The 12070-nt window shown below is 50.4% G+C and overlaps 1 protein-coding gene across 1 annotated transcript in view; it reads right to left on the bottom strand.

The window, feature by feature from the left end:
• Positions 1-12070, bottom strand: part of GRIK3 (glutamate ionotropic receptor kainate type subunit 3) — a 105773-nt gene that overhangs the window by 37009 nt on the left and 56694 nt on the right. Inside the window, exons 2-6 of the mRNA XM_005529899.3 lie at positions 11694-11870; positions 10681-10938; positions 8953-9134; positions 5079-5132; positions 1151-1324 (exon numbers count right to left, since the gene is read on the bottom strand). Of these exons, the coding sequence (XP_005529956.2) occupies positions 1151-1324; positions 5079-5132; positions 8953-9134; positions 10681-10938; positions 11694-11870 (845 nt within the window). The remainder of the gene's footprint in view (positions 1-1150; positions 1325-5078; positions 5133-8952; positions 9135-10680; positions 10939-11693; positions 11871-12070) is intronic.

Raw genomic sequence — 12070 nt, 5'->3', positions numbered from 1 at the left:
TGACAGAGTCACAAAACAGATGTGAGTGTAGCAGCAGCGTAATAAACCACAATAAAACAAAATAATACAGCAAATAACTGAGCAAACATCTAACAGGACGTAGCCATGGAGAAAATCCTCCAGCCTTGGCAGCCATCCCTGTGACCTTCCCTTGCCTCAGCAACCAAGCATGAAGAACAGGAGCCCTACCTGCATCTGTGGGCGGGTATGGACCACAGCAGTGACAGGTTTGTGAGTTTGGGGCTGGAGGAAAGGGGGGCAAGGATATGTCTATGCAATTTCATGGTGAATTACAGACTGCAATGCCCAGCTGAGTCCAGGGCCCCACTGGATAGAGACCTGGCAAACAGGAATCAAAGGCAGGATCCCTCTGAGAAAGCAAAGAGGGACTGGGAGGAGAGGCAGCGCTGGGGACAGAGCTCAGCTGTGGGCAGCCTGGGGACAGGCAAGAGCCTGCAAGAGAGTGGGAGTTTCTCCCCTAACAACAAACACAACAGGAGGGATCCGAGGAGCCTTTTCAAGGTGAGAGTCTGGGAGGCTTTGCCATTTTGCAGGCTGGTTCTGGCAGATCTAAAGGGAGAGGGAAGGAGGGAGCCAGTCAGCAATTCCGGGGGTCGGAGACAGCCTTGCAGGGAAGACAGATGGGCGAGCAGGTGCTGTACCTTCCGAGCAGTAACTCAGCAGAGCAGAGCTGCCATCAGACCCTAAAAGGAGTCATCAAAGCTGCAGCATTGCCCATCTCTGGGCATTCCTTTGGCGCTCTCCCCCTGCCTCAATCTTGGCAAAGTGCCTGGCCCAGCCCGGCCGTGTGCTCCCAGCCATGGGAGCCAGCGTCCCACTGCTCTTGGGGCAGCTGGAGCCCTTTGGGACACATCCTGGTACCAGCCTTGTCTGCTGGCAGATCTGCTGGCAGCTGGGCCCGAGCAGGAGCATCACCACAGCAGCAGGGCGTGGGCTTCACCCCAGATTTTGAGGGAGAGCTGTTAAAGAATGCAAGCAGAATCAGAGCAGATACCTGGGATGAGTTTTTACTCCTGTTGTGGTACAAGAAGCAGTAAAAGTAACATTTAGGCCTCAGTGACTGCTCCTGCCTTCCTCACCAGCCTGTCCTGCTCCCCGGACCCCTGTGTCCTGTTTAAACTGCCCGTACCATCATCACACCATCAAGGAGCCCCAGCTCTGCCTTGGGTGCTGACTGCAGCCGCTCCATGGACCACTTTTCAATGATGGAGGACACGTGTGGGTTCTCCACGTTGAGGATCCGGAAGCCCGTCAGGTTCACCCCAGAGTAGCGATATGGTTCTAGGTCTAATGCATAAAGATCCTTAAAAGAGAGAAACCGGTTTAAACATTTTGCTTAGCTTTGTTTTGTTTGAGTTTTCTGCATTGGTTCATGTCTGTGTTTGGAGTGAGACAGCAGAGCCCACAGAAGGTGGGAGGGAGTACTTATCCCTCAGGAATTGAGAGGATTGTGCTGTCTGCTGCCGTCAGTTGCTGCTTGCAGAGGTCTGTAGGTGTTGGTGGAATTTGGGTGCCGTATGTGCAGGTTCCCCCACACGCAGCAGAAGGGAGCTCCTACCAAAGAGCCAAAGAACTTGCTCTCAGCATGAAACAGGCGAGTAAATTGTGGGAAGAAAAACAGAATCACCGCCTGTGACCCTGAAAAAAGAGACTTGCAACCCAGGAGGGGGGACAAGGCAGAGTTTCTGTATCTGAAGCTCCCATGGGCCTTTCCACTGAGGATTTGCTGGCAGTGCTGGGCCCCACAGGGCACTGCGGATGACAGAGTCACTCTGAATGCAAAACACCAATTTGCAGATTATCAAAGAGAAACTAAGACACATTTCTTGACATTCGGACCAGCCTATACAGTCTGCAGATGAATGAGGGTGCCCTTTATATGATGTGGAAAGCAGTGCTCAGCTCTGCTGGCTGCCAGCCTGCAAGCATCGCTTAGCAGGCAGCGAGGGGCACTGGGGGCAGTGCTGTGTGCAGCTCTTGGCTCTCCATGTGCCTGAATATCAGCTTCATGATATGAGTTTGGGGTTAGACAGGATGTCAGGAGCATGCGGCAGCTGCTCTGTTCCCCGAAGCCAAGCAGCTCACCCGAGGGATGAGTGAGGGAGCGGGGTGAGATGGCAGCCAGGGGTGCCCTGGTTAATGGGAACCATTTGTTGGGTGGGACATATCTCATCAGCCTTTATCCTGAACGATTTGCACCAGTGTTTCGTGGCAGTATAAATGCGGGGAGGAGGAAAGGCAACACCACAAGTCTTCTATAATGGAGCGTGGGGGTGAACATGTGACATTTACTGCTCTCACAAGGGCTTACCAGAAAGAGGTTCAATATGGGATGAGATGCTGTGGCTGGGGCTGTGCTGGGGCTGTTCTGTGCTGTGTGATGGGTCTGTGCTGGTGGGACACAGCTACACCCAGCTACAGCATCCATCTGCCTACAGGGGGCTGGCAAAGCCTCACACATGCTGCCCTAAGCAAAGCAGAACAGCAGCAGCACTTCCCAGCAACTGAGACATCATTCTCTGTGGGGGAATGAGGGTTCTTATGGCTGTTTTGCTTTAATAAGCTTTGGGGGTTTGATCTTTTCAGCCTTGGCCCGGCCTCTGCACCCCCAGGGCTCACTGCTGATGGATGCAGTGCTCAAATCTGCAGGTGCAGCAGGGACCAAATCATTAATCACCTTACAATGGCAGTCAGGACTTGGGTTTTTGGGTTGTTTTTTAACCCTGCAAAACTGCAAGTGCAAACCTGCACGTTGTGTTAAAGGGCACTGTGAAAACCAGGCCCTTTAACCACCAGACTTTTAAGTTACTTGAGGAAGCTGAGGGCAAATACAGTGGTTTGACCTCAGACAGGTGCTCATGTCCCTTGCTGGAGTGGGGGACAGCAGTTCTGTGCCTGACCTGCTGGAATGGGACTGCTTTTTCAAGATTCATTTTTAATCAGACACTTCAGTTTGTATTCCAGAAATTGTTGTGAGGAAATAATTTTTGGTTGCAAAAGCCGATGATTTCCCCCTCAGAATGTGACCGGGTGTGACAAATCAGATCCCCTAGGCTCCAGAACCCATGGTCTCTGTTGCCCATCTGTCAAACTACCAGCCCTGGCCACCTCTCACATCCCACAGGTATTTTGGGTGTTGTCCCTGCCGTGCTGCTCCCCATTGACCCTTCCTTTCACCAGGTTCCTATAGAAACCAACCTCCCATCAGGCCCCCTCCTTGGTTCCAGTTTAAATCTCAGCTGCAGCCTGATTTATCACCTCCTGGAATCAGAGGATAATTCAGAACACCAGCTGAGTGTCAGGACGCAGGGAGGTGTGGATGGGAATCATCAGATCAGTTTCTTCTGGATTTTCTGCTCCTGCACAGCCACAAATTGAAACATCTGGTTCTATTTTCCACCTCATCTACATTCCCTTTCACTCATTATTTTCTGTACTGCAGATTAATTCTCCCCTCCATCCTCAATTTTATTCTCAGCGTTCTCGTGACACTCTCCCCCTTCCTCAGTTCAACCAGCTTGGGCTCCTCAGTGGTGGCAGCAATGCTGAGGACTGATCCTCAGTGCATCCCACATCCTCAGTGGGAAACTGGAAAGGTCCAGGAAGGGCATCCCTGTCTTCTGCTGCCCATGCGTGAGGTGTGTCCACAGCTATGCCCTGGGATCTGGCAGGGCTTGGCCATGTCTGCAGAGCCCCGTTTTACAGACTGCTGAGACACCCCCACAGGAATGGAGCTCTGGGGTTCTCCTTGCAGGGGCTTTGGTTGTAAAATCTGCATGTGACAGAGAGGAGCAGCACTCATCAGAGATCCTCCTCCTGCTCCTCCTCCTCCTCCTGCAGTGGAAAAGGCTGATGGGGCTCTTCATGCTGGAGTCAGTGAACTGTAGTCATGCTGCTGAGCAAAATGTTGAAGCATTTCATGCCAAGTGTTGATACACTGTGCTCAGTATTGACTGGGGACCTTTTAGAAACATTCAGTATAACATAATAGACTAATTCATTAGCACCCCATGGGTCTCGTACTGGGGAAGCTGAAGCACAGGCATTGCAAGCTAGGAAAACATTGCCTTAAGGAATGACAGATTAAAATATCTTTCCCATGATATAACTGTTATTTCAGGAAAATGGCATTAATTGTGATTGCTTATCTATTAATTTATTATAATTCCTCTTTTCCCACCTCCAGGCTGTACCTACACATGAAATGTACTCCAGGCTCAGCTGGGGCTGATTAATAGGAGGTTATCTGGGAAATGCTTAAAGCTGCCTGGAATAGATAATGGCAGCAGGGGTAATTAAAATGTCTTTTGCATTTGAAAAATAAATTTTGTAGTTTTTAAGGGTTAGTTTAGTCTGTTTCTTTCCTAAAGGCAAAAAGAAAAAATGGATTTTCAAAATCACACAAAATTCAACAGTAGACTAGACAATAGCATCTTAAATGGAGACAAAAGTGACCCTGCCAGGAAAGTCAAACACCTCCCAGAGTCAGAGAGGAACTGGCCCATGTTTAACAGAGGGGAAATAATGTCAAGCTGAGCTCCCCTCCTGCAAAATAAACCTGCAGAGCTGCTCCTGGCTCCAGAGGGGGTTCTGGGTGCTCATCCCCAGCTCCTGCTGAATCAGGATCCCACCAAGTCCTGGATGGGGGCTGCAGCCTTGCACTCACCCTGTGCTCATTGTCAGTGGGAAGCTCCACTGAAATCAAAATGACTGGGAGGGAAAACAAAACCAGAACCCACATCTGTGCACCCCAAAGCAGTGACCTGTCCAAGGGCAGGGGAAGGAAGAATTGACATCTCTCAGGGTGAGCACCTGGGCAGTGCTGCAGAGCAGAGGAGTTAGAGCCACGTCCCCGGGCTCCGACCCTGACCTGCAGCCAAGCCCTGCCCTCCCCTCCTGGTAGGGTGCCAGGTCTCCCATTTCCTTGGATTTCCCATCCCATGGTAGGGCAGTGCACACCAGGATCAGACACCCATCCCACCTGGGCTCCAGCTGCCCCCTCACATCCCACCCCCATCAGTAAGTGTGCAAGGGGAGAGCACAGGCAGATACTTTACCAGAGTGGTGAAGATGAAGTGGTAATATTCTGTCATCATCCCCATTGCCATAGCCTTAAAGAGTAGGGAAAAGGGGTTAGTAATGGGATACAAGAATATATCAGCAGCCATGCAACAAAAAACTCAGAGCTCATAGGTAAATGTGGCAGGAGAGACCCTGAAACGCTGGGGCTGGATTCAGGATTGAGGTCATGGAGCAGTTAAGCCAGGCTCAGTCAGCAAGAGGCACATGCTCAAGTGCTGAGCTTAGAGGAGCTGTGGTCCTCAAACCATCCTGAAACTGTGGCAAAGCCTCAGTGTCCAGCTCCCATGAGGTCTGGTGGAATTTCTGGGTGATGCTGGGTGTGCCTGGGTGTGTCAGGGTACTGTGGCACTCCGCTCATGGGTGCAGGATCCTCCAGGGCCACAGGCTCTGTGGGCACAGCTGTGGGAAAGGGGTCACCTTTCCTTCTTCAATACCAAACAATGAGCAACCTCACATAAACCTGTGCAGATTGACTGTAAATGGCCTGGTCTTACAGTTACACAGCTATGTAGTGGCGAAGAGGCCAGCTGAAAGGGTTTTGATTTCTGACATGTGTTATTCTGGGGCTCTGCATCCCCACCTTCAGTCCCATTTGTGCAGTGAGTTCATGAAGCTCCTGCCTCTGTCCCTCCTTCCTGAGCACAACAATCAGATCCTAACATAGGGCCTGGTTTACAAGTGGATCAGTAAAGGTGGAGGCACAAGGATGGGGAGTGGGAATATCCCCTGTCCCTCAGCTTTTGGAGATCACAGTCCTGAGAGCCCTTGGCCGGCCCAGCTTGAGATTCCCTGCCAGCCCCTACACGGAGGATGGCTCCTGCAGATTGCTGGGATTTGCATAACTGAGCACTGAAAGAACAGGCTGTCCTGGAAGCCCTTTCAGAGGACAGCCATGGGCTGAAGGGGCCTTGGCTGGATGAGCATGTCCAGGCCCTTCACAACATGGAGGGAGCACATTTCAATCTATGAGAAAGGTCACCTTGGAGCTGGTGCCTCGTGACAGGAAGCTTCCTGTGGGTTTGGCTGGGATGCTGGCTGTGTGAGTGTGTTTTCTGGAGAAAACACATGCAAGAGCACTTTAAAATCCCCACTGATGGAAAAGCAACTTCAAGTCTCCCCCAGGAAATGTTTGCTTCCCTTGTTTTTTTGCTAAAATTACTAGGGCGGAATTTACCTCCGAGGAAGGAAGTGACAGTCTGAAAAGAAGTGAGATGTCAAAAAACAAGAGAAAAAGAAAGAATCTGGATTGCAAGCTATTGTGACTCTAGAGTGTGATTTCACCTCAGGTTCCCTGCTCTGGAAGTAGCTTTTAGAAAGTCTGGGGGGTGTCCCTGTGGCCATTTACCACACTGTCCCCCAGTCCCTGCCTAGTCAGTGGGTCCAGGGGCTGCAGTGTAGTTCTCTCCCTCCTGCACACCCTGGTTCAAAGAGCTGAAGCAGGGAATGGTACCTCAGCATGGGAAGCATCAGTTAGTGATGGCGAGCCAGTCTGGAGCAAATAATGAGATCCCAGTTCATGTTCTATAGCTGGATCATTCTGGCCATAGCTGAGGAGCCCAGACCTGCTGTCAGAAGGAAGTTCCAGGTTCCCAGCACTGGCAGCCTGGGGCTGGATGCATCTGGGTTTGTGGGGAAATGAATAAATGATGATCCTGGTGGATAAGCCAAAGGCAGTGGGCAGGATGAGTGCAGGAGCTCTGTCAGAGCTGACAGGCACAGCTGTGCCCTGTGGAGCTCAGCGTCTGCTCGGGACAGCGCGGGGAGCCCTGGGAACAGACCTGGAGTGATAACAAGGGACCAAAACTGAGGAAGGCTGGAGAATCTGGGGTAGAACGGGAAAGCCTCACAGGGAGGACTCACTCTCTGATAGGTTTTTACAACTATTTGTTTTCCAAAAGGGCAAAATAATGGGTGGTTTGATGTGTGGTCATCCCAAGTGACCCAGGCTGGAGCAGCAGGTGACAGTCTCATCTGTACAGTGCTGGCTCATGTGGTGTTACTCATGGATTACTAATCCATAGGGTTTTTTACTTCTCCAGTTTAAGAAACTGCCCAGATGATCAATGCTGTGCGAGCAGGGAGCCTTGAATCTCTGGGGAGATTCCCGACTGGCACGATGATGTGTGGACTGCTCAGTCAGAGCTGCCTCAGCCAGAACAGGCTGTAGGTGCTCCAGCCTTCTTTGTTTTCTGAAAATGTGCAAGGAAAATCAACCTCAAGGAGTGGAAATTTTAGCACAAGTCTTGCCTTGTTGCCATCCATGAGGGTGCAGCAGGGCCGAGACTGTGGAGACTCCATTCAGCCAAATGTCTGCAGAGCTGACTGGTGTAGTGATCAAAATGTTACAAAAGGCACATAATAGCAATAAAATATGATTATTACTGATTCTGGCATAAACAGAATGTTGGGGCTTCCTCCCTGGGTTTTTTTTTTTGCAGTCCATTATTTGTTCTGTGCATTTTTCTTTTACTGCTACAAAGGGAAGCAGATTCCCCTCCTCCAGGAGATGGCTTTGCCTGGCTCCTACTTTCAGTGGAAAAGATCTGTTTCCCAAATGAAAGTGGCACCTCTAGACATGCATTTCTTGCTACAGGTAGAAAAGTGAGGAAAATATGAAGTTTCTAAGCCTCCTAATCTTCAGCAGATGCGGGTGACCTGCAGGTTGTGGTGCACTGCTCTGGACCTGCCTGATGTTACAAGCCAGAGTGGCCTGGCATGCAGAGACCAGTCAGACTGTGGTTTGGGTTTGTGCAACTTCCCAGACTCTGAAAATGCTTCAGTATTTTGTTGAGTAAAAATACAATTGCTAAGCTGAAATCCATGGCTTCAGGTCCTGACAAAACCCTGACACACACACACAAACCCAGCCAGAAGGACTTAGAGAGACTTGTCTCCCCTAGTCCCCCCTCTCCTCCATCTTCCTCACTCTGCACTGGCGATGATGAGCATAGCAGATGGCACAATAAACTATAATAAACTGCATAATAAGTGAGCAGCACCAAACACAACCAGCACAGGAAAATAACTGGCAAGAGACAATGAGCCCCTTCTACTGCTTCCCATAATAATCCCTCCCAGGCTTTAAAAGTTCTCTGAGCACTTCCCTTCATTTTGCATCAAGCAGGCTGCAGGAGAGGTCTCTTGCCTTGTGCTCACTTTCTCATCCCTTTGGGGATTTATTTAATCTGTGTGGTGGTGTCATGCTGATAGGAGCAACACTTCCACTGGCTGTTTTTTAGCATCTCTGTGAGAGCCTTTTCCTCTGCCTCATATTGACCCTGAAACCCAAAGACACTCAGGAATGAGGAGCTGGGGTGAGCAGCAAGAATGCCAGTGGAGGAACTTGTGGAGGAAGAAAAGAGGGAGCCCAAATGAATGGAAAATCTCTGACATTTGGCTTAAAGTCCAAGAATTGCAGATGGTGCTGGGAAAGGGACAGAGAATGTCATCCCTCCTGGCTGGGCCTGGCTGGGAGAGCCAGTCTGGATGGAGGGAAAAAGGGGAAGAGGGAAGAAGGCTGGGGCTGTGCAGCTGCAGGGAGAGCCACAGAACTGTCCCGCACCAGCCTGAGCCCGGTGCTGCATTCAACGCAGCCCCTTCTCCTCCTGTAACATTTGTTTGTTCTCACCCACGGCCACTTTTTGATACTTCCAAAAAGCTGTGAAAATGTCATTTTCTGTAGAAATCCAGCAGCATCCTTGAAGGATGGACATGCTGTAGCTTTTAGTGTGGCTGTGGATTGTGGCCCAAGGCAAAGCTGCACCTCAGAGCGGGGTCACTCTTTACAGCCACCCCAGACCCCTGGGGTCCTCAGCAGTCACTTTGTTTTCCTGCTCTCCCCCCTCTCACCTGCTTGAGGATCTGAGCTGCCATCAGGTGGCTGCAGTCAAAGATGATGCGAAATTCCCTGCCCCGCTTCATCTCCTTGAGTAGCGGCCGGGCATCGTCGGTGTCCAGTGGGAGCTGGCGGATCTTCAGGCGGATGTTGTAGCGGGATGGGGCCATGATGAGCTCCTGCAGCCGTATGAGGCCTTTAGGGTTACACAGAGACAAACCCACAGCGTTACAGGTCTGCCTTCCCCACGGGCTCAGTGCTTCCCCTGTCCTCCATGGAATGAGATCAGAACCTCCATCCATCCATTCATCCCACATCCATCCATCATCCATCCATCCATCCATGCATCCATCTATCCATCCATCATCCATCCATCCATCCATCCATCCATCCTCCATCCATCCATCCATCCATCCATCCATCCATCCATCCATCCATCATCCATCCATCCATTCATCCATCCATCATCCATCCATCCATCCATCCATCCCACATCCATCCATTCATCGTCTGTCCATCCATCCATCCATCCATCCATCCATCCATCCATCCATCCATCCCTCCCTCTCTCAAATGGCCATTGCTAAAGGTTATCAAGGCCAAGGTGTCACATGCCTGCCATTAACCCCAGAGGAGCTGTTCTAAGACAGGATGGCTTTTCCTGGTGGTTCTCTGCCACCACTGCAGCCAGTAGAGCTGGAGGGGGTCCCTGCATCCAGTAGGAAGGGGAGAACAGCAGGTTGGCCCTAACCTCAGACACCTCTGGGATCACAAAAATTTTCCTTAAGCAGATGTGCCCTTGAGAAAGGACAGGATGTGACAATCAGCTACACAACAAATGAAAATCTGCATATTTACCATGCACAGCAGCAAAAGGAAAAAATGAATATGCACTTGGATTTATGAGTCATTGTACATTGTAATGGTCACTTAATCACAACTCGTAACTTCCTACTACCCTCAGAATTAATTTCTGGTTTTGACACTGCAAAAAGCAAAGAGCTATGGTCAATACAGCTGAATGGGAATGACTGGAATCTGGTGTTGCAAGGAGAATTTTAGCAGATGACTATTGCAAGGGGGAAGAGAGAAGCGTGTCCCTCTGCATAGAAGGAACACATTAGAATATGCCACGAAGGGAACATACTGTGACCCACATTTGCAAAACAGGAATGTCAAACTGTGTTCTCATCAGCCCTCCCCTAAAGAAACCATTTGGTTTAGTGAAATTAGGTTGGACAGGCTATCCAATGTGGCTTTTGTTTTTTGGGGGGTCTATATCTAGAGCTGTGCAGCGCTTTGCTTTGTTTAACCATCAGCAGCTTTCCTTACATGAAGAACTTTGCCAGCTCAGTGTTACAGAATTCCCCAGAAAACAAAAAACTTTCCAGAACTGCTTTTGGTTTTAGCTGGGAACTGCTTCCTCCACAGCAGCTGTGGACAGGGGCTCTTCTGTTGCAAAGGGAACCACAATGCCAAAAGAGCCAGGCTGAGATGGTCACCCCATGTCAATGAACCCCCCCATGACCCTTTGCCAGCTCACGGCCCCACTTGCTGAGTGTTTTGTAAATGAAATGCTTAGAAAGCTCACAGGGCCTCCCACAGCACTGTCTACAACTCCTGGGAATCTGTCATGGCACAGGGCACCATTTGGCTCTCGAGAGGGTTCATGGAAAAGTTCCTGAAGAGACCCAGGATAGAAAATCTGCGGGATTCCTTCTCTGAGCCCCTCCTTTACCCACCTGTGCTGTCATCATACACCACTGTGGCTGACCTCCACTTCAGGTACTGCACAAGGTCCAGGATGGCATGGCTCAGGGAAGCATAGTCAGGATACAGGTTGACATAGAAAGTGTCCTTGTTATCCAAAGGGTGATGCTTCCATCGGAGCTGTATGTGGGGGACTTCCAGGGCGTTGCAGATAGACTGGACAGCGTTGGTGCAAGAGCCTTGGGAAGGTCCAAATATTGCAACAACCCCCAGAGCGAGCTGGTCACAGGCTGGAGGGGGAAAGGGAGGGATGTCAGCAAAGCCTTGGACAGGGGATAAGCGTGGGGCATCCCTGGGCACAGCCCAGACACTTCTGGGCACTGACCCAGCTCTGATATTGGGTAATTACAACAGTGATGAGGCACAGAGAGAGCACGAGTTATGCCAGGTGGGTCTGAGGCACAGAGGAGTGCCAAGCTCCTCTGAGGGAGCCTCTACCACAAAACCATCTGAAAAGGGACAGGGGGTCACTGGGCTGGCTGGGAGCAGATAGCTCCCTCCTGGTGATGTCTCTCCAATAGCCACCAGGTCAGGCATCAGGTTTCCTTTCTCCACAGCCAGAATCAAACTGCACGAGCCTGTGGGTCACCAGCTCACAGCCTTTGCTGTGCAGTCCCTTCCTTTCAGCACTTCAAGTGTGCTGCTGTTATCCGGTAATCAAAAGTGACTGTTATTAAGAGAGCAGAACATCCATGTGATGGATGTGAACACTACCAGGGATGCAGTGACACAAACACAGGCATGGCCTCCAGACCTCCGCTCAGGATTAGAGCAAACACTGAAAGGAGTTTTGTGAGGTTTCAGAAGGAAAAAAGGTAGTTGTTCCCCTTGTATTAAAATGCCTCTGGAAGGTCAGCTCTGGCAGGAGCTCTCATCCAGATCACTGGTGAGAGCAGGACAGAACAAGCTGCTGGTCTGGAAACCAGACCTTTCTTACGCTGAATAAATGGCCACAAAGCTGCTCAGAAGTTTGCTCTGCTCTTACCTTTCTTAGTTGCTTCAAAGCTGTCATGGAAGTGTATCCTCTGGATGTCATAGGTTAGGGTTGTGTTGGGCAACAAAGTTCTGTTCCTGTTAATGATGTTGGCGGAGAAGCGGAAGGCTTGTTCCTCAGCACTCATCACCTGCGTGTTGGGGCCATCTGCGTACTCAAAGATTCCCCCTGCAAGACAAAAAAATTCCACCTCTGAGCCACAGTTTGTTTCACAAACTTATGCAGCAAGGATGAGGAAACTCTTGGAACGTTTGCAGGTGGAGCAGGGTTTGCTCGAGGACCTGTCCTGTACTGAAATGAAGACATGAAGATTTGCATTTTTCTTATATCCTGGTCTATGAGAATGTTCAGGGTGGCAGCTTTGTGGG

Source organism: Pseudopodoces humilis, chromosome 27, assembly GCF_049639895.1.
Source record: "Pseudopodoces humilis isolate 2021_Gansu_Grassland_sample_001 chromosome 27, ASM4963989v1, whole genome shotgun sequence".
NCBI classification, from domain to species: Eukaryota; Metazoa; Chordata; class Aves; order Passeriformes; family Paridae; genus Pseudopodoces; species Pseudopodoces humilis.
The sequence above is the reverse complement of the archived record's forward strand: the minus strand, read 5'-3'. Positions and strand labels throughout refer to the sequence as shown.